The following is a 23817-nucleotide window of genomic DNA, read 5'->3' as shown; positions in this document are numbered from 1 at the left end:
AGTGGCTGATCAAAGAATGTGTCTGCTGCCCGCGGTTACATTTTTATTAGCCGTTTACACAGTCTAGTGCTTATTTTAGTAGTATCTTTCAGGGAGAAGGAACATTTTCTGGATTCCATTTTATAATTAAAAAAACCTTTAACTTATTTTCACTTATTTTGAAAAGAGGCTTTTTTTTGTCTTTGTAATATTTAATGAAAGGATAGTTCACCCCAAAATACAAATTCTCTCATCACTTACTCACCCTTATGCCATCCCAGATATGTATGACTTCCTTCTTCTGAACACAAATTAAGATTTTTAGAAGAATTTCTCAGCTCTGAAGAGTCATAAGCAAGGCAAGGCAAGTTTATTTATATAGCACATTTCATACACAATGGTAATTCAAAGTGCTTTACATAGAAGAGATTAAAATAAGAATTAAAAAAATAAGAAGAATAATTGAAACAGTTTAGAATATAAAATACAGTACAAGCAGTCGGACACACAGTGGCACAGTGCTCATTCAGTAAATGCACAGCTTGAATGTGACTAATGTAGGAGAACATCTGATCTCTTCTGGAAGCTGGTTCCAGCTGCGGCTGGCATAATAGCTAAAAGCAGACTCTCCTTGCTTAGAGTGAACCCTTGGTATTTCTAGCTGATGTGATCCTAATGATCTGAGTGATCTGTTGGGTTTATATTCAGTGAGCATATCTGCAATATATTGAGGTCCTAGCCCATTGAGTGATTTATATACCAGTAATAATACTTTAAAATCAATCCTAAATGTAACTGGGAGCCAGTGTAAAGACCTGAGGACTGGTGTGATATGTTCAGTATTTTCTGGTTCTGCTCAGAATCCTGGCAGCAATGTTCTGTATGAGCTGCAACTGTCTTATGGTCTTTTGGGAAGGCCAGTGAGGAGTCCATTACAATAATCCACCCTGCTGGTGATGAAAGCATGCACAAGTTTCTCCAGGTCTTGACTGGAAACAAAGCATCTAATTCTTGCAATATTTTTCAGATGATAGTATGCTGATTTAGTTATTGCTTTGACATGACTACTGAAACTAAGGTCTGACTCTAGAGACACACCAAGATTCCTGACTTGATTTTTAGTTGTTTGACCCTTAGCGCCAAGGTATGCATTCACCTTGAGAACTTCATCTTTGTTTCCAAACACAATGACTTCAGTTTTGTCTTTGTTTAACTGAAGAAAGTTTTGGCACATCCAACTGTTTAATTCATCAATGCATTGGCACAGGGAGTCAATGGGGCTGTAATCGTTAGGTGATAGGGCTAAGTAGATCTGTGTCTTCTGCATAGCTGTGGTAAGCAATTTGGTTCTCTCTCTCATTATTTAGCTCATTGGGAGCATATACAGATTGAACAGGAGTGGCGCAAGAATTGAGCCTTGAGGGACTCCGCATGTCATGGACGTCCACTCAGACTTATGTCTCCTATACTCACATAATAACCTCTCCCTTCTAAGTATGACCTGAACCATTTTAGGACCATCCTAGAAAGCCCCACCCAGTTTTCCAGCCTGTCAAGAAGTATATTGTGATCAACAGTGTCAAATGCAGCATATAAAGGCAGCATAAAAATAATCCATACGACTCCAGTGGTTAAATCCATGTCTTCAGAAGTGATATGATGTGTAGTTGAGAAACAGATCAATATGTAAGTCCTTTTTAACTATCAATCTACACTTTCACATTCACTTCCACATTCTTCTTTTGTTTTTGACAATTCACATTCTTCGTACATATCGCCACCTATTGGGCAGTAAGGAGAATTTATAGTAAAAAAGGACTTAAAATGTATCTGTTTCTCACCCATGCATATCATATCGCATCTGAATATATGGATTTATCCACAGGAGTCTTATGAATTACTTTTATGCTGTATTTATGTGCTTTTTTGAGCTTCAAAGTTCTGGTCACAATTCACTTGCATTGAATGGACCTACAGAGCTGAGATATTCTTTCAAAAATCATAATTTGTGTTCAGCAGAAGGAAGTCACACACAATTGAGATGGCATGAGTGTGAGTATCTATGGAGCCAGAAATCTGACAAAACAATTTGAAAACGAATTGTGTAAATTTGAATTATAGACTTTTGAATTTGAATTATAAGTGTGATTTTGCCAAATGTAATATTACGTTGTATTTTAAATAGGTTTAAAAATAAAAATTTTAAACTCCAATCCTGGACATTTCATATTTAACCAAGTTGAATTGTTTTTCTTATGGCACAATTTTATAAATATGTATTTTCAAACAGCAAATTTTTGGTTCTGAATTCTTACACTGTAAATATTCCGTTTTAAAAAATACAGCTTCTACAGAATGCAGAAATTCAGATCTACAGAAAGTGGGTCAGAGATCAAGAATCCGTGTTCCACAGGAAAGAGTAGAGGGTCGAGGTGCAATAATTATATGGCGCGAGCATGATTCAAAAGGTCGCCATGTGCAGAAGTGAGTGATATTTATAGCATTAACGGTCTTTCACGTGACTCGCGTCAGCGCTGCAGAATACATTGAAGTCTATGAAGTGACGTCACACCAAAGTGTTTTTCATGGAAGCATGGATTTTCTTCACTACCGTGGTTAGATGTAACATGATGTCTAAAAAACTAATTGTAAAGGTGGTTCAAGGGACAGGAGGAGGTGAGAACCGGCTTGACAATATAAATAATAGTTAAGTATAAAACTCAACCAAAAAGAAAGAGAGAGAGAGCACACACACACACACACACACACACACACACACACACACACACACACACACACACACAGGTGTAGGACAGCTGTCCTTAATCTCTTTCTCTGTTGCAATGCCCTCTTTGGTCGGGCCTTATCACTCTCGAGGCTAATTAGCCTGATTAGGGGCCGGGTGTGCTGAATCACAACCCTTCATCCGCCCTACCACATTCCTCCCTCATTCTCTCAGGCCGGGGACCCCGGCATGACGTACACCCCCTTCCCTGGGGAGGGGCGTGACTTCTGCCCCATCTGCCGGCAGGTCATCCCCGTCTACCTGGATGAGGGAGGGGACAAGGGGTGGGAAACAAAAAAAAAGTGTTGCACCTACACGCGGTAACCGCGATCGTGCCAAATTAACAAAACATTAAAAAAAAGACAGGGAAAGGCCAACACGAGCGGCAGTGGAAGTGATAGAGGAGAGAGAGAGAAAAAAAACACTTACTCGCCAGTTCTCTGATATGCAGTAGCTTGGTCCTCGGGCACTCCTCCACACTTTAATGGACGACAGCAGCACCTCGGAGGCAGTCCTCCGGCCCCTGGTGGACGGAACGCCACGCCGTGTTCCGGTGGATGGAAGGGCTCTCCCCCACCCCTGGCAGCAGTCCCTAATTTATCATATTAGTTTAGCAAATTGTTTTGTACTCTGCATAAATTTTTTTTACAAGAATATTCCAGTGAAAATTTTAAGACAAATATAATTTGTCTGATTTGTTACCTTACATGAATTGCGTTTGGAGTAAGACCACATTTGTTAAAGGGATAGTTCACCCAAAAAGGGTATAACTATATATATATATAAATATATATTATTTTATTTATTTTTACGTGATCTGAACTGAAAAAGCACAATTTATGTTACCATTAATGCCAGATTTACTGCTGATTTGATATTCTTTGATTGGAGCTGTACTTTTGCTGCTTGTATCCAAAGAAAAATGCTGCCTGGGAGCATTCCCAAGATGGTCGCTGAGTGAACTAACTTGACTTTAATTGGGTGTTCCAATTTCTCCCATTCATGTTAATAAAAGTGGTCTGTCTCAGCCAGTGACGTGCGGTGATGTCTTAAAGAGGCTAGGCACTGAGTTATGAAAGCCAGATTACCTGATTTATTGTTTAAGATAATAATACGTAATAACAGTGAACGTTGCACAAGCGCGGCATATCAAGAAATGTACAAATCAGGATGTATATCGTGTACTCTCTCTCTCTCACGCACAAACACAAGCGCGTAAACAGTGAATGTTACGCATTTATCAGATCCTTCAAAACCTCTCGGTTTTCTTTTACCTTTTCATTGTGGTAGGTTATATACAGCTTCTTTTGACCGTCAAGTGCAAGGTCGATCCGAGATTTTCCAAAGGTTTTCAGTGTAATTTGACACTGGATGTGAGCTGACGACTTTTCATGCTTGGTTAAAGCTGCGGGCAGGTTGTTCAAATCACAATATCCTGCTTAAGTCCAAACAGTCTGACTGGTTGAAAGAAGCAGGCAGGGATAGCAGTACAGCCGCTGATTGTTAGCACAGCCACATAGCCAATCTTTTCTTACATACCAATCAGTTTGAAATGATCGGATAATTTTTGGGCCCTTTTGCTGTACTAGTCAATCTAAGGCTGGCGTAGACCTCCCTCTTGCAATTAACTCATATTTGGAATTAAAATCGAGCTTAGAAAAATTTCTTAATTCCGTGATTACGGCTGGTGCTGTCATTTTGATTTTGAATTTGGCGGGGATTAGGCATGGCTACGCTAGCTGTGGTGTAATGACGTTAGCTACGCAAATGTCCAGGAATATCTCGATTTTAATTGGTCCATGTCTGATACGTAACGGAGATGATTACGGGCATAACATATTTACGTCAAAAGGCACAGCAGATTTGTGCTTTTGCCGTACATGTTAAAGAATACAGGATCGAAGTCGCATGCGCAACATGGGTTTTCCGCTTGTCGTCTGCAATGAATGGACCGTAAAAGCACTGCTTATTCTACCATTTGTTTTTAGTTGATTATGCGTAACTGCTACATTTGTCATCATAACGTCTAAACAATTGGAATAACACACATATTGCATATATATATATCACAAGAATAAAAATACAAATACAAGTTTATTATTTAATAAACATTTTATTTTAGAATTTTGGCAGGGTAGGCAGTGCCTAGTTTGCCTACCCAGACCGCACGTCAGTGGTCTCAGCTAAACCGTCTCTAGCGTGGCTTTGAGTAGGTTTCTGCGTAACCACATACCTGCAATGACCAATAATATCCAAGAGATGACAGTGATGCACAATGACTGTCAATGTGCATTCATTGTATCCTCAGAAGAAGACAGACTCACCCATGTGACCCACATAAACATGGCAGCCTCCTGTGTGTAACGAGAAAATGTCATAACGACGAGCATCGGTTTTGTTCTGTAGCTTATTAACAAAGCGGTTCATTTCGAGTATCTGTTATATATTTTCTTAAGATGTTTCACGCAACAGTGCGAAGGATAAGGGCATCGGCTGTCAGAATAACTCAAAAATGCAAATCTAAAGACTGTGTCCTTAATATGAGTCCTCGTGGACATCGCTGCTTGTCAACCAGCCCGTGCTTATTCGGGAAGGTTCTTCCGAGGATAAAGCCTCGAGTGGTTCATGAAATAGCCGGACTGGAGCCCATCACGTATGCCGACAGGATGCATTTTGTTCCTGGACTGGCAAAGCCGAAGTTTCCCGAATGGGACCGTGGATGGAAGGAACCCAATCACTATCAGTCACCTAAACTAGAAGACATGCCTCTGCATAAAGACAAACCTTGTTACATATTCAATCAGAGGACTAATGTACTGGAAGGTATGTCTTAATATTTATGTATATTTTTATGCATGTTTCTTAAATTCTGTTAGTGTCTCATAATACTTGGATTTGTCGGCTGAACTTCTAATAATAAATAGCAATTAAAAATACTGAAGTTAATTCATTTGCATAGTAGCGTCTTGCAATAAAAATGCATAGTTTTATATAATATATAATGCTTATTTATATATTTGTCTCTTTAATTGGTTTAATTTTTCACTTGACTAACCCCTAAAACTCTTATGTGACAAAAACCCTATTTCATTACCTTTAGCAACTGCTGCATGCAATATTGAAGAACATATGCTTAAATGTATTTGATTAGCGTGTAATGATAAATTAAGTGTGTTTGTGATCTATTTGTAGGGGTTCGACAAGCTCTTTGGCTCAGTAAGTCAGTCATCATCAAAGGGTTACCTGCTCAAATTGTGCAGCTGCCTGAAGATCCAGCCAATCAGATTGAGAATCAGGATGAGAGAGTTCAGAACGTCATTAAATACTCTAGAATGTGGGACACCACTGGACACCGGCCACCCAGAGACAGATTCTGGTGAGTAACCTCTAGCCTGACCTCGTTACTACTCCAATGTTTGGGTAATGCAAATAAATAAAAGACAAGCTTCTTTAAACAGATGGTTTCAACACAAACTTAATTTCCTTATTAGTAGTTAAATATCAATATGTCAATAATGACAGCACACTAGAACACCCTTTTCATTAAATAAACATTTCCCTCAATGAAAACTCTCATGTATTTTTGTACTATGCTCTAACGCTTCCAAAAACTTATATGTTTTATCTGCATTTTCTGATTATTGTGGATTGTGATTTTCATTACTATAGTACACAACAACCAGCTTATTCATGGTTTTATTTTATTGAATCAGCATGCCAAAATCCATATAAAATATGATACAACAGGCTTTTGAGGTGTATCTCTCATTCATCATCACATTACATTAATGCCACAAAAACATAAAAATAAATAAAAATTAACAGAGCCTTGAAAATTCTGACATATAATTTTTATAAGATATATTTAAAGTTTGAACTAATATTTGTATATATTTATATATGCAGGCTTCCCTGTCATTTTAAAGATCTAATTGTTTAACTTTACAAGCTACTATGATGTCATCTTACTATAACCTCCTGAGACCCAGAAATGTCATTATAGTGTTTGGTGTATAAAACACATATGATAATATTTTTTTTATTTTTTAATTAAAAATAAATAAACGTGTGTGTGTGTGTGTATATGTATGTGTGTGATATATATATATATATATATATATATATATATATATATATATATATATATATATATATATATATATATATATTACACTCACCTAAAGGATTATTAGGAACACCTGTTCAATTTCTCATTAATGCAATTATCTAATCAACCAATCACATGGCAGTTGCTTCAATGCATTTAGGGGTGTGGTCCTGGTCAAGACAATCTCCTGAACTCCAAACTGAATGTCAGAATGGGAAAGAAAGGTGATTTAAGCAATTTTGAGCGTGACATGGTTGTTGGTGCCAGACGGGCCGGTCTGAGTATTTCACAATCTGCTCAGTTACTGGGATTTTCACACACAACCATTTCTAGGGTTTACAAAGAATGGTGTGAAAAGAGAAAAACATCCAGTATGCGGCAGTCCTGTGGGCGAAAATGCCTTGTTGATGCTAGAGGTCAGAGGAGAATGGGCCGACTGATTCAAGCTGATAGAAGAGCAACTTTGACTGAAATAACCACTCGTTACAACGGAGGTATGCAGCAAAGCATTTGTGAATCCACAACACGCACAACCTTGAGGCGGATGGGCTACAACAGCAGAAGACCCCACCGGGTACCACTCATCTCCACTACAAATAGGAAAAAGAGGCTACAATTTGCAAGAGCTCACCGAAATTGGACAGATAAAGACTGGAAAAATGTTGCCTGGTCTGATGAGTCTCGATTTCTATTGAGACATTCAGATGGTAGAGTCAGAATTTGGCATAAACAGAATGAGAACATGGATCCATCATGCCTTGTTACCACTGTGCAGGCTGGTGGTGGTGGTGTAATGGTGTGGGGGATGTTTTCTTGGCACACTTTAGGCCCCTTAGTGCCAACTGGGCATCGTTTAAATGCCACGGCCTACCTGAGCATTGTTTCTGACCATGTCCATCCCTTTATGGCCACCATGTACCCATCCTCTGATGGCTGCTTCCAGCAGGATAATGCACCATGTCACAAAGCTCGAATCATTTCAAATTGGTTTCTTGAACATGACAATGAGTTCACTGTACTAAAATGGCCCCCACAGTCACCAGATCTCAACCCAATAGAGCATCTTTGGGATGTGGTGGAACGGGAGCTTCGTGCCCTGGATGTGCATCCCACAAATCTCCATCAACTGCAAGATGCTATCCTATCAATATGGGCCAACATTTCTAAAGAATGCTTTCAGCACCTTGTTGAATTAATGCCATGTAGAATTAAGGCAGTTCTGAAGGCGAAAGGGGGTCAAACACAGTATTAGTATGGTGTTCCTAATAATCCTTTAGGTGAGTGTATATACATACATACAGAGCATTCAGAAAGTAATTAGACACCTTTTTTCACAATTTGTTATGTTGCAGCTTTATGCTAAAATGTTAAAAAAAAATTCACATCAATCTACACTTCATACCCCATAATGACAAAGCAAAAATCATATATTTTTTTTTTATAACTTTGCAAATTTATTAAAAATAAAAAACTGAAATATCACATGTACAGAATTTGTGGTTTCGGAAGAAAATCGGTACGTTAATTCACCAAAGTGGCATTCAACTGATCCCAAAGTATAGTCAGGACATTACTGATGTAAAAAACAGCACCGTCACTATTTGAAAAAGTTTTTGATCAACTCTAGACAGACTCCATTTCCAGCAGCCATCACTCCAACACCTTGTGCTTGAGTAATAATGCTAAATTGCTAATTTGGTACTAGAAAATCACTTGCCATTAGATCAAACACAGTTGAAAGCTATTTGGTTCATTAAATTAATCTTAACATTGTCTTTGTGTTTGTTTTTGAGTTGCCACAGTATGCAATAGACTGCCATGTCTTAAGGTCAGTATTAGGCCAAAAATGGCAAAAAAGAAACCTCTTTCTCAAGAAACTAATCAGTCAATCATTGTTTTGAGGAATGAAGGCTATACAATGCTTGAAATTGCCAAAAAAAACTGAAGATTTCATACTAAGGTGTACATTACAGTCTTCAAAGACAAAGAACAACTGGCTCTAACAAGGACAGAAAGAGATGTGTAAGGCCAGATGTACAACTAAACAAGAGGATATCTACATCAAGAGTCTCTAGTTTGAGAAACAGATGCCTCACATGTCCTCAGCTGACAGCTTCATTGAATTCTACCCACTCAACACCAGTTTCATGTACAACAATAAAGAGAAGACTTTAGAGGCCTTATGGGAAGAATTGCAAAGAAAAAGACACTTTTGAAACAGACAAACAAAAAGAAAAGGTGTGTGGGCAAAGAAACACAGACATTGGACAACAGTGGTGGCTCAGCGGTTAAGGCTCTGGGTTACTGATCAGAAGGTCGTGGGTTCAAGCCCCAACACCACCAAGACACCACTGTTGGGCCCTTGAGCAAGGCCCTTGAACCTATCTGCTCCAGGGGCGCCGTATCATGGCTGACCCTGCACTCTGACCCCAGCTTAGCTGGGATATGTGAAAAATAAATAATTTCACCATGTATATGCAGAAATGTATGTATAATGTGTGACAATTGGTCAAATTAAATTAAATTAAATTAAGATCATTGGAAAAGAGTGTTATGGATCTTAACCCCATCGAGCTATTGTGGGATCAGATAGACTGTAAGGTGCGTGAAAAGTGACCGACAAGACAGACACATCTATGGCAAGTGTTACAGGAAGTATCTGGACAAACTGACAGCTAGAATGCCAAGGGTCTGCAAAGCTGTCATTGCTGCAAGTGGAGAATTTTTTTGATGAGAACTCTTTGAAGTAGTTTTAAGAAGTTCTGAATTGTTTTTTTTTTTACAATTGTAATAGTAATTTTTCCCATTGTTAATGTCCTGACTATACATTGTGATCAGTTGAATGCCACTTTGGTGAATAAAAGTACCAATTTCTTTCCATAAGAGCAAAATCTGTACATTATTCCAAACTTTTGGCTGCTTGTAGTTGTAGCACCTTTGGCAGCAATTACAGCCTCAAGACTATTTGGGTATGATGCAATAAGCTTTGCACACCTGGATTTGGGGATTTTCGGCCATTCTTCTCTGCAGTCCCTCTCAAGCTCTTTCAGGTTGAATGAGGACCATTGGTGGAGAGCCATTTTCAAGTCTCCAGAGATATTCGATTGGGTTCAAGTCCGGGCTCTGGCTGAGCCACTCAAAGACATTCACAGAGTCGTCCCTAAGCCACTCTTGTGTTGTCTTGACAGTGTGCTTAGGGTCTGAGGTCCTGAGCACTCTGAACCAGGTTTTTATTAAGGATATCTCTGTATTTTGCTGTATTCAACTTTCCTTCAACCCTGACCAGTCCTACAGTACTTGCTGCTGAAATAAAGCAGCCGTTGGGATGGTATTGTATAGATGATGAGTAAGTAGTACCTGGTTTCCTTCAGACATGATACTTGGAATTGAAGCCAAACAGTTAAATTTTCGTTTCATCAGACCAGAGAATTTTATTTCTCACAGTCTGAGAGTCCTTTAGGTGCTTTTTTGTGTCTTGCACTGAGGAGAGGCTTCCATCTAGCCACTCTGCCATAAAGCCCAGATCGGTGGAGTGTTGCAGTGATAGTTGTGCTTCTGCAAGTTTCTCCCATCTCCACACATAATCTCTGGAGCTCAACCAGAGTGACAATCTGGTTCTTGCTCACCTCTCTTACCAAGGCCCTTCTCCCCCAAATGCTCAGTTTGGCCGGGTGGCCAGCTCTAGGAAGAGTCCTGGTTGCTCCAAACTTATTTTTAAGAATTATGGAGGCCACTGTGCTCTTGGGAACCTTCGAGATCTGTGCCTCGACACAATCCTGTCTCTGAGCTCTCCAGGCAGGAGAGTCTTTGACCTCATGGCTTGGTATTTGCTCTTATGTGCATTTTCAGCTGTGAGAGCTTATATAGACAGGTTTGTGCAATTCCAATTCATGTCCAATCAAGTGAATTTGCCAGAGTGTAGAAACATCTCAAAGATGATCCAGTGAAATGGGATGCACCTGGGCTAAATTTCAAGTATCACAGCAAAGGGCCTGAATACTTATGTTAGTGTGATATTTATTTTTTATTTTTTTGCTTCGTCGTTATGGGGTATGGAGTGTAGATTTATGTGATTTTTGTTTTTTAAGCATTTTAGCGTAAGGCTGCAACATAACAATATGTGGAGAAAAAAAATGAAGGGGTCTGAATACTTTCTGTAAAAAATTATTTTATTCATATTGTATGGGAAGAAAGTTATCATGGACAAAATCCCAAACATTTAGTATCTTTTAAAAGCCCAGGAAGTCCTGTGATAATACCCCAAGATTTACTACTGTGACAATACCCCAATATTTGCTATGTGAATAAAAAAAAGAAGAATAAAAGAAAAAAATAAATAAATAAAAAAAAGAATGGCTGGGTCTCAAGACAATAATGACGTTTAAAGCCTGATGTTTCAGATATGAAAATAAATTCTGATTATTATTTCAGGCTTAATATTAGGTTACGGGCAGATAATGTCAAATAATCTTTTAATGTTTTGATAAATGCAACAAATATGTTACATAATTAATATGATAACTTGATCCATTCACCCAACATTACAAGTACTAAGATTTTGTTAGTCAGTGAATAAATCCATTGATCAGCATCATCTCAGCCAGAATGAGCACTTGGTCTTTCCTCTAGCACAAGGAGTTCCGGATTCTAATTATTTAGTTAAACGAATATTACATCTGTACTGTGGATATATATAAAGAGCAGGTCTGTTTTGCATTTTGCTTGCGACTTCACTAGAAAGCAGCACAAGCTGCGGAACAGCGGAATGAGAAGAGCGCATGAGAGAACATTGTCCCTCAATGTCACCCAACGTCTCTGATAACTGCCGCAACAAGCACTCATTATAACAATAGAAATAACAAACTAAAGTGCCGGATCGACTCTTGTAATACACACAAACGAAATGAAAACTCCTGCTAAAGAACTGAAAATGTTTCTTATGCATTAGACTCTTACCTGTTGAAAGCTATTTTAAAAAGTGGTGTGGACAAAATTGGCAAAGTTAAAAAGTGGTAGGGACATGTCCCACTCGTAAATGCCACATATGCCATGTTTAAATCCATTCGGCAGTATTCCGTAGATTTCCCACAAAATTGGCATAGAAAATGCAAAAAACTCAGATTTACTAGTTTGTCATTTAGATGCTTTCCTAGCAGAGTGAAAGCTTAAAGGCCTATTGTGTTTGTGATGAGTAGTTCAGCAGGAAGCTAAGTGTACAAATTAAGTACAATGACTCAAGCATCAATAATAATAATAATAATACAGTATCAGTTCAGCTATAGTTTAAATGCATTCAGTATCAAGAAGAGTTTAGTACTAAGATGAAACCACAAAAACATACATTAGAAGATGCAAATAGTGTTATAAGTAAAGTACAAAGCTAATGTGTAATTGCATTTGTTCTGATTGTGATTTGGACATTTATTCAGTCATTGATGGATGATAATAGAGCAGTTTCTTGTCCAGCACCACATTATGTAGACGATCCCCCATATATCACTAGCATACCAAGTCAAGTTATTTTATTTATCATTTGCACAGCTTACAGAGGGTACACTGGGCATTGCAATGCTTATTATTTCCATGTAGATTACATTGGAAACAAGAATGCTGTGCTACCATAAAATACCTATTCTGTTTGTCTGTACATCTTAAACATGTCCATGAGTGAATTATTTACTCTCCCTCACACCATCTACTGTCCTCTCTCACCTAGAGCCGCATAATTGGCAGCTTCAATATGGGAGGTGGCATTTGGCCCGGGTCTTGTTGCTCTGATGGTGTGTGGAATTTAATGACGGTCATTAAACACAGGCCAGTCTGCATTCCCAGCATGGTGCGGCTCAGTAAAGCCTTTATTAATTAATACTGCTCCTGGGAGGTCTGCCATTCATAAGAGCCTCTTTGATATCTCTCATCTCCCCAGTTAAAGTCTGCCCTTTGGTGGCTGTTTTATCTCCCAACTACTGCTGGCCCTTAACATTTTCCTTTTCACAAAAACCCGTCGCACCACCAACATGGAAAGGCCATATTGACTTTGACACGAAATGACATTACGCTTAAATAGTCGTTTGTTGATGTTCTTATCCTGTTTTACATCAATCAGCTGCAACATTAAAACCACATGCCTAATATTGTGTAGGTCCCCCTCATGCCAGCAAAACACTGCCAACCCGTATCACAGTATAGCATTCTGATATGATATTCTTCTCACTACAAATGTACAGAGTGGTTATCTGAGTTACTGTAGACTTTGTCAGTTCGAACCAGTCTGGCCATTCTCGGTTGGCTTCTCTCATCAACAAGGCATTTCCGTCCTCAGATCTGCCGCTCACTGGATGTTTTTTGTTTTTGGCACCATTTAGCATAAATACTAGAGACTTGTGTTTGAAAATCCCAAGAGATCAGCAGTTACAGAAATGCTCAAGATGGCGGCCCATGTTGTAGTGGCATTGTTGTGCCTGCTGTTAACTTTGATAGTGTTGTTGAAGATAAATGTTATTTTCCACAACCGTCACGTTGTATTCCTTCAAAGGTGATGAGAGGTTCACTCTGAATTGCTGTCCGTTGGCAAAACACGAGAACAATTGCATTTCATGTCATACATGGAAGGGCAGGGACACGCTTATTTAATTTTATCATTGCGCAGTAAGGGTATTTAAGCGTTTTCAGCGTTGACAAGCAAAGTTTGAAAGCAGCAGTGTGGACAGCATTTTGAAAATGCATTTTTCAAATGTATCCAGATTAATGTGGATGTAGCCTTAAACTATGAAGTCAAAGCCTTATTTTCTCTTTAATAGAGATGTTGTTTGTAATGTCTTTCATCCATAATGACCATGAAAGGGAAATAAATGTTAGATTTGTTCGAAGGTTTAAAATACACGCTTATATTTCATAGTAACACTGTACGTTTAAATATTTACAACGAAAATGCACAACTGTATCATTTATACAGTGATTTTGTTGATTAAAACAGCAGTGTTTCACTGCGCAAGCTCATAATAATGTTGCAGATGATTGAGTCATTGCCAGTGCGTGAATTCGTGTTCACAGTATACTGATTCACGACACCGGGAGCTAGGGAGCTGATTGAAATGCACCCATTGCTTTACTTTTCTGCCACAATAATGTGAATCATTTTAATAATTATTTATTTTTTCTCCCAGTTTGGCATGCCCAATTCAACAATATGTGCCAGTGCTTTTTAAGTCCTCATGGTCGTGTAGTAATTCGCCTCAACCCGGGTGGCGGAGGACGAATTCCAGCTGCCTCCGCTTCTGAGACCATCAACCCGCGCATCTTATCACGTGGCTTGTTGAACTCATTACCACGGAGACATAGTGCGTGTGGAGGCTTCACGCCATCCACCATGGCATCCACGCTCAACTCACCATGCGCCCCACCGAGAGCAAACCACATTATAGCGACCACTAGGAGGTTACCCCATGTGACACTACCGTCCCTAGCAACCAGGCCAAATCAAATATTATTGAATTATGTTTTAAATGGTGGCCTTAGCAAATGTTGATTAATGATGCGATTCATTGCAATTCATTCGATTAATTAATAGGAGTTATCATGTAATTTATTCTATTCAAATTTAAATTGATTGAAAGTCTTAGTAATTATGTTAGTTAACGTCCTTATTAAAAAGTATTACCAAAACAAAATCTAGCTTTTTATATTGTGGGTCCCTGGGTCTGTATAAGTTAAAAACCCATGTTTAAGGTAACGGCACACTGTTTTTGAGCTTTGTATTTTCTTAAATTTTTTTTGTAGCCCTTCACTCTTGCACAATCTGCTTCACCTGTGTGGAGGCCTGCAGGTGACTCATCCTGAGCTGGGCAAAAGGATTCTTGCTGATAAATATAGTTTGGCAGCTACGTGGAGAAGAGGTGTGTACATATTTGGCCACAGACATGAGCAAAAGTCTTTCCTTCTGTTTAAGACTAGGTGTATATATATTAGGCTCAGTACCTGCATTTATGCAAGATATTAATCATTACTATTCAGTTTAGAAATTTGCACACATAAATGTCACCATAAAGCAATTTGTGCTACACACTGATGGCATTTATGGGGAATTACTATGCAAAACCATCTCTTCTCAGGAGAGGACGTGTTCCAGGTCAGAGGTCAGAATGGGCTGCTGTTGAACAGTATGACTCCTCTGCCAATGGTGGCTGGAGAGGAGCAGATCCAGAGCACAGTTGATCAAGCTTTGGAGACTTTCTATCCCATCGCGCCCACCATTGACCTGCAGTGTACACGCGTCTATCAGGAGAAGAATGACACAGGTCAGCCATTAAGTTGCATTCACAATCACTGCATACATAACAATCAGTCAGTCAATCAATGGACCTGTTTCCACCTGGTATTAAGGTGCATCTCGAGTGATCCGATCACATGTGGTCAGGCGAGACACATCACTGTTTACACCTGGTCGCTCAAACGCGTCTCCTGTGACCATTTGTGTTGAGTACCTGTAGGGCTGGGTATCATTACAAAATGTTTTATATAGATACCGATACCTTGACTTTGATATCGGTTCCTAAACTATACTTTTTCCGATACCAATATTATGAAATCCATTTTAACAAGATTACAAACATTACCTCAAAAAACTTAAGTAATAAGTACGGATAAGTACAGTTTAACAAGATAACTAGTTTAATGTGAGTTAATCTTGATCAGTTACTGTCAACCTTAAAACATTTTTAGCATCGATTTAGATAGCTATCTATAGCCATACATCCAAACAATATCTAACGTTACTGAGGTCCCAGTTTATAGGACAAATATTGCATCGTGCGCTGTTGGCAGAGCCTGGTGAAATCTAGCCACACTTTTGATCTTTTCCACATCTTTTACATCTATGGGGGTTGAGACGCATACACACTACAGCCTCGCCTTTCAGCCACGTCTCTGGTCATAACCAGCGTAAACTAGTGTTTTTCCTTGATGCCTAAACGCTGCCAATCACCGGCACCTTTAGATTTGGGTACATCTAGCATGCTACATGCGTATCACTGACGGTGACGAGATTAACCCCTTAGGTATCGAAATTTGGTGCCGAACTACAAGACATTTTTCGATACTCAATTTTTTAGAGTCAATTCGGTTGGTGCCTAAAATGTATCGAACTCGATACCCAGCCCTAAGTACCTGTATTAACTGTGATTCAGATGTGTGTGCTTCTCATCTGTGTCCCGTATGTGGATATCAGACACACCACAGAAGATTCGCAATCAGTCAATCAGTCAATCAATCTGATAAAATAAACCATTATCATTGAAATCATGTAAAATGCTTATTTCCCTGCCACCAGGTTTCAGAGAAAACTACCCTTTCCCACATGCCCACACTCTCTTCCTAATGGAGGTGGGCAACACCCCAAAACTTTTGCCTGAACAGCTCCGTGCTAAGATGGTAATGTTCACCTTTGGGAACGCCCTGGCCCGAGCTCAAGCACTGTATGGGGTAAGATCCTTGCATGCTAAAAAAGTATATATTGACGTCTTTCAGTATCTTATTATTCTCATTCAGAAAATGACAAGTTCTGGATCATCTCTTTGGATCATACTGTTTGGATTTGTATACAATAATAATAAAGCTGAGAGGAAGGTTAACAACTTTCTTTCCTCTTCCTGCAGAAGGAACCCAGAGTTCTGGAGAAGCCAATTGTGGTGCAGAGCGTGGCAACTAATGGGCGCCTCTTCCAGTTTGTGGTGTTCCAGCTCAACACGACTGACCTGCAGTCTGACAGTGGAGTAAAGAACCTGGCCTGGGTGGATGAGGATCAGCCTCTCTATGAGTTTGTCAAAATTCGGCCGTTAATCAAGAAGAAAGTTGTGCAGGTAAGGACTTGTGTTCCAAAAATGTATTTTGGTTTGTAAATGTCCAAGAAAGCATTACCATCTTGGAAAGTTCTAAATGATATACTGGGCTCTATTTTCGTGCCAGCGCAGTGGGCGTGGATGGGCGTGTTTGTGCTGTCTGTGGGTGTATGCACGCAATGTGTGGGTGTATTTAATGTCAAATGTCTTTGAACAAAATACATGCTGAATTGCACTAATTGAAAAAATAACGCATTGCAATAAGATTTATAATTCAATTATAAATATTCAACTTACAAAATTCAGTTCCAACATTTTTATTTTCTTTATTATTTAACAGGTAGTATTCGATCCGTTATATTTAGCTTCCATGGAACACAGAAGCAAAAATGTTTGAGTCTTTACATGGCTTTTTGCCATATAATAAATATTGTGCTGTCAAGCTACAAAAAGGAAAAAAATTATGAATCATTTAAAAACAAAAACAAAATTATGTGGCGAATATGATTACTACAGCACAGGTTGGATGTCAGTAACATCGAACCTCAATAGTTCTTGTTTGTTTTTGACAACAAACCTGCGCCTTAGTAACCATATTTAATTGAGTTGATTTTTAATTAAGTGAATAACTTATTCGTTTAAGAATTTGTATTGTTCGATCACACAAAGTGATATGTGACCTACTTTATTATTAGGGCCCAAGCACAAAGTGCGTAGGACCCTATTGTTTTCGTTAGGATTATTATTATTATTATTATTATTATTATTTTTTTTTTTTACGACTTACGGGGCACTTTTGGGGCTCTTAACATGCTCAAAAACTCTTGAAACTTTGCACACGGGTCAGAACCTGCGGTCATTAGGGCCGGCCTGAAGCTGGTACCCGAGCGTGGCAGGGGCTCGACAGCGCCCCTGGAACAGGGGCCGAAAACTTGGTCTATAACTCAAACACGCTTGCATGTAATAATATGAAACTTCGGTACACATATAGATCTCATCGTTTCATATATCCTTCATACTTTTACTTTTTACCCCAGACCAACAGGAAACCGTCTATTTAGGGTTGTTTGAAAACGCACGCAATGGAATTTGGAATACTCCTCCCAGAGAACTCCACCAATCGCCACCAAACTCGGTCAGCATGATGTCAAGACATTGACCATGAAAAATTGCCGGCAGATTTTTGATATCTCCAACGGTTTGGCCGTGGCGAAGAAACGAAATGATGGCGAGAAACGAGAAACAGTCAGAGTGTTATAACTTCTACATACATTAATTGATCTCGATGAAACTTCAGCGGTGTGTTCAGCTGTAAGAGGCCGATCGCATGGATGTGACTATTGTGAGTCAAAGTTATAGCGCCACCAACTGGCAGAAGGAAGTGTGTCACTTTCAAAATGCTTTAAAATCACCCACTTATTGTTACACGATTTACTTCAAACTTTAGGTGTATAATGTAAACACACGGCAGATGTAGACGTGTGAAAGAATTATTGATATCTTAAATACTGCTGTCGCGGCAGCTCTTCAAACTTGAATTTTCTTTTTTGATGCCTGGTGCAGGGGCTCAGTAGCGCCACCTTCAGACAAAAGTGGGGTATTGGTTTCATACTTTGACCTAGAGTCAGATATTTTGGTTTGAATGTGGAACACATTGCACAAGAACTTTGAAGCTCAAAAAAGCACATAAATGAAGCTTAAACAGCAAGGAACTGTGCATACATTACTTGATCTCGATGAAACTTAAGCAGTTTCTTCACTTGAAGAGGCCGGTCGCGTGGATGTGACTATTGTGAGTCAAAGTTATAGCGCCACCAACTGGCAGAAGGAAGTGTGTCACTTTCAAAATGCTTTGAAATCACCCCCTTATGTCTCAATTGAACAAACAGTTGATAAAGAAATCGGTATCAATATATTGAATTATGAATTATTTCACTGATCAACTGTGATGTCCGGTTAAGATGAAAATAAACTATTACTCTGTCTAAGCGATTATCTTTCTGAAACACGTCACAAAAACTTACAGAAACGGATAACACAAACATGGCGTTGGAAATATACACTTATCAGAATAGTTATATTAAACTTGTCTATTTCAGTTATAAAGCTGTCTCATATGTAATTTCTCCTTTAATTCTATAATATAACCACTAGATGGAGGTCTAAGCACATTTTCTGTATTCTCGTTGTTTTAACGTAAGAAGAACACTTGTACGTGTTGACTGTTGAGAACGGTGTTTGGAGATTTTAAAAGACGCGGACCAGACGGAAAAACAAGACACTGCATCATTGCGTTCAATATTTTAACGAGGGCCACTCGTACGCTGTACACGGTGTAAGCATCAGCTTGAGGACTCTTCAAAATGTATATAGGTCTCAGTTCTGGATGGAGTTATTTGCAGACCTTAGAGATGCTGGATACTTCAACGGGAGTCGTGAGCGTCATTGCTTTGGTGATACAATAAAAAATACTCTACAAAAAAAAAAAAAAAAAAAACAGGGTTTCCATGGGGTCTTAAAAAGTCTTAAAAAGTCTAAAATTTCAAAATCACAATTTAAGGCCTTAAAAAGTCTTAAATTTGCTGAAGTATTGTGTTCTAGGTCTTAAATAATTTTTAACAGGTCTTAATTTTCCTACGTCCATGTAAATCTCATTTAAATGCTCCCATAGCGCTTTGGAATGTTTCTTTTTTTACTTCCGTGCTGTTGTACTTTCTTATTTACGCTAGTCCAAATATAATTCAGCTGTATTACGACTACAAAATAGACCAACATGCAACAGCCAGCTTTGAGCTTTCGTGTTATTGGCGCGAGTCTCTCGGATACAACAGAAAGGCGTTAAACGGATTTTATTCAGCTATGAGGAAGTGCAAGTTTAGCGATACTTGGCTTGAAAAATCTGAATTTACGTGCTTGGTTAAAGCCAGTTGCAAATAACGCATTTGAAGCCTACTGCTTATGCAAGAAAGCTATTAAATTGGGAATGTTGGGTGTATGCGCGCTGGAGTCTCATTCAAAAAGTGAAAAATATCTAACTGCTGTCAAGGGTCTCCAGCAAACTACAGCCATCAGCCATTACGCGCTTTGGAATAGCGGATGATGACTAATTTCCAAAATCACGGGACCGTTCGTGCTGATGTTCGACGAAAGTCTTAATCGCACCACCAAAACGAAACAGCTGGACCTGCACGTACGTTTTTCGTCTGCTGCGAATGGGTCGAGACTGCAATAAATAAAAATAAAAGGAATAGGCTACAATGAATGATCTATGGCAGGGCTAGTATAATGGTGGCCCCAGATCATCTTTATCTGGCCCTCCAACAGTTTTTTATTTTTAAAAACCCTCACAATCTGATATCAAAGTGCCCTCTCAGCAAAGGTTTAGCGCGTTCATAGGCAACCGCATTCATCGGTGAGTTTAACAACGCTCATTGTGGGTACAACACCATTCATCGGTGAGTTTAACAACGCTCAACTGCAGGTAAAGCAGCACACAGAGGTGAGTTCAACCAAAACAACGCTAAACTGCATGTGGCTAATGTTTACACTCAGGGTACATTACGGCATGTTTTCCATAACGTTACGACGTTCTCAATATAATTCATAATCACACGTTTATAATGAACAACGCGTTATGGTTATTGTGTTATTAAAAACTGTGTACGCAGGTGTTACAGTTAACATGGTAACACTAAGTTACACCTGGTTTACTTGTATGTTACTGATTAAGAAGTAATGTAAAAAAAACAGTTATAACTGCATGAAGATGAATGGTAACACAATACTGGCAAAATACTGTTTACATCTTGCAAATGCATATGATTCAAGACTAGAATTCCCCCAGAACGGAGGGAGGGGCGGGGTGACCAAACCTCATTATCATTTAAAGTCATATGCACTGAAACGGCGTGCTGAAAACGGAGCTGTTTTTCAGCAGTTAAAATTAGTGTTTTCTTAAAATACTAATGAGAATTTTTAATAAAAGTATATTACAAAGTTTTCATTTAGACCCTAAAGATTCATATTAACTTGTACAAAAATGGCATTATATGACCCCTTTAAGGTTACAAATACACACACACACACACACACACACACACACACACTCCATCATTGCAATCTTGACATTGCAGCCTGTTCATTATAGCCGCAATAAAATATAATAATAAAATAGTAAACCTACCATATAAAAATTACTCTGTTTAAATAGTCAGTAGTACAATTCGTATCATTCACAGTAAGCACCGCTCCACTGTGATGTTTCCAAGCATATTTTTGCGCATGTAAAGAGGATGATTTTCTACGTCGGTATTGCAGCGTGAGTAAAGTACAAAGCCTATAATAACTGGCAGAAGGCAGTAAGAGAAACAGGAAGTCTGTTATAACTTCTGCATACATTAATTGATCTCGACGAAACTTCAGCAGTGTGTTCGCTGTAAGAGGCCGATCGCATGGATGTTGCTATTGTGAGTCAGTTATAGCGCCACCAACTGGCAGAAGGAAGTGTGTCACTTTCAAAATGCTTTTAAATCACCCCCTTATGTCTCAAGTGAACAAACAGACCAACAGAAAGTCAGATATTTTGGTTTGAATGTGGATTTCTTGGAATTTGCACACATCTTCTCGACGGTCGAAGCGAGCTTACGTTATTGCCCGTCGTGCGCGGCGACCCTAAAGGCCCAGGGGTGGCGGTGCCACCGGCTTGGGCCCGTCATCGCTGCTCGCAGCTTTAATTTTGAGTTGAATTTACCCAGAATCACATTTTAAAGGGCACCTATTATGGCATTTAAAATGTTCCTAATATTGTTTTGGGAGCCCCAACAACAGTTTTACATGCATGCAATGACAAAAAACACTTTTGTTGTCTTATAATATGCATTTATGTTTACCTGATTTGCTCACCGACTCCCAAATGATTAGTTCAACAACTCATTTTTCCAAACCCCTCCTTTGCGTGACGCTAATCTGCGGTGATTGGTCAGATGACCCAGTCAGTTGTGATTGGTATACTCTGTGCAGAGATTGTCAGAAACGGAACGCCCATCACCGCTTTGTAGTAAAAAAATCAAAATAAGAGAAGGAATTTGAGTTGATTTATGTTAGCGATCATAGCCCAAACTTCGGTGGTAAACACCCATTCAGTTATTGTTTGCGTTAGCCCAACGCATAAACATATTGGTAAAGCACTGCATTACTACAAGTTATTGCTCTATTCTTTATGACAACTCCAATAACATCGACAAACATTTCACATATTTCAAAAAAATTGACATTGGAGACCTAGAAGCTGCGCTGAGCGTAACTTACACAACACACACAAATACTTATTAAGCATGCTAAAAAACACATAAAAGCAACAATTATTAATAACATTTACAGGTTGTGATTTGTCGGAGGAAGCTGATCCAAATAAACTTAGTACTGAACCTTCCTTCAGTATCAACCGGCTCGCGAATCCACACTTGAAAGCATTCATGTTCGTAAAGCAATCGTCATTAAAATGACGCGAACACAGCACAAGGTTCGGGCTATACTTGTGTGGTATAGTTGTAAATATAAACTCTAGCCACTGATTCTTCACATGCTCGTCCCTGGGCAGTGAAAAAAAGGTCGCTTTTGATACGCACTTCAGAACACAGCGTCTTGTTGTCGACATGATGTTTTCAAGTTTTCCCTGGTGTCTGTGCGCGCAAAGAGTGGGCGTGGCCAATTTGATAATTTTTCGTCTTGACGTCACAACGAAAAGGAAAATGACTCATTGGAAAAACGATTCATTACATTGACTCAGAGTCGACTCCTACTTTTGAGAGACAATAACTTTTTTTACGGTGAACTTTCATATATAAAACTTTGCAGGATGTTTTTGTTGATGTTACACACTACATGAAAGGTAATTTTCAAAATTCCATAATAGGTGCCCTTTAAGATCTATACACTACTGTAAAAATGAGTCTCAGCTTTCTAATGATATAATCTTTGTTTGATTTTTATTATCCCAAACTGCTGATGTAATCAATTAAATGATGGCTTAAGGTCTTAAAACCTTGTTTTTGAGAAAATGACCTCTAAAGATTCCAAATAATTCTCAGGCAATATTTGACAGAATTGGAAGATTTTTTTCAAGCCTACATTAAGACCTAACAGGTTAAATGGATAGTTCACCCAAAATTTTTAATTCTCATTATTTACTCATCCTCATGACATCCCAGATGTGACATTCATTCTTCTGCTGATCAAAGATTTTTAGAAGAATATCTCATCTATGTAGGTCCAGACAATGCAAGTGAATGGTGACCAGAACTTTGAAGGTCAAAAAAGCACATAAAGGCAGTATTAAAGTAAATCAATGTCCTCTAAAGCAATATGATAGTTGTGGGTGAGAAACAGATCAATATTTATGTCCTTTTTTATTATGAATAAAAAGACACTAAATGCAGTGCTCATGTTTAAATTGACAGCAGCTGAAGTGATCGACACACTGCATTGTATAGACAAAATGTAGTTTGAATTTCATGATAACATTGACATAATTTGAAAACTCAGACTTTGTTTTGCCAAAAACAATAGAAATCCCCAAACAGTCAAACACATTTTTTTTTATTTAAGTTTTTCAGAAACGTTCTATTATGACTTCTGAATTATTTTGTTGGAGCGCATCACACATGCTCCAGAACAATTTAAAAAGTCATTACATTTACTGTGGTTTTATGGTGATCTATTTTTGTCCTTTTTGGAGCTTGTCAGCCCAGAATCAATTTTCACATTAATTGTGTGGCAAAAAGCTACGAGAAGAGCTTTAAGTTTAACATTTTCTTTGACTTGGATAATTGTTGGTCTTGGTGCATGCACTTTACACACTGTACACTTTACTCTAGGTCCCTGCTGGTTTGTCAGGATATCAGCCTAACACCTTCAAGAAGTTCCTGGGACTCTACCTCCATGGAGCAGTGTGAACAGCTCCGGGACCAAAACACCTTTGCCAGAATTTAACAACATGTATTCATGTATTTCTCATCCAACTCCCATAAATGAAAAATAAATAAGTGTGAATATAAGCCCTTTCTAGAAATCCTTGCATATCTCGAGTTTTGAGAATTTCTACATTACAT

At 38.7% G+C, this 23817-nt stretch overlaps 1 protein-coding gene across 1 annotated transcript; it reads left to right on the top strand.

The window, feature by feature from the left end:
* Positions 1-5096: 5096 nt before the first annotated feature.
* On the top strand, positions 5097-23796 carry mrpl37 (mitochondrial ribosomal protein L37). Its single transcript, XM_052133757.1, has 7 exons — positions 5097-5587; positions 5957-6140; positions 14652-14767; positions 14984-15169; positions 16201-16352; positions 16526-16729; positions 23584-23796. Exons 1-7 carry the CDS (start codon positions 5221-5223, stop codon positions 23659-23661), a joined length of 1287 nt encoding a protein of 428 aa, XP_051989717.1. The 5' UTR covers positions 5097-5220; the 3' UTR covers positions 23662-23796.
* Positions 23797-23817: the final 21 nt, after the last annotated feature.

Source organism: Xyrauchen texanus, chromosome 9 (assembly GCF_025860055.1).
Source record: "Xyrauchen texanus isolate HMW12.3.18 chromosome 9, RBS_HiC_50CHRs, whole genome shotgun sequence".
NCBI lineage: Eukaryota > Metazoa > Chordata > Actinopteri > Cypriniformes > Catostomidae > Xyrauchen > Xyrauchen texanus.
The sequence above is the reverse complement of the archived record's forward strand: the minus strand, read 5'-3'. Positions and strand labels throughout refer to the sequence as shown.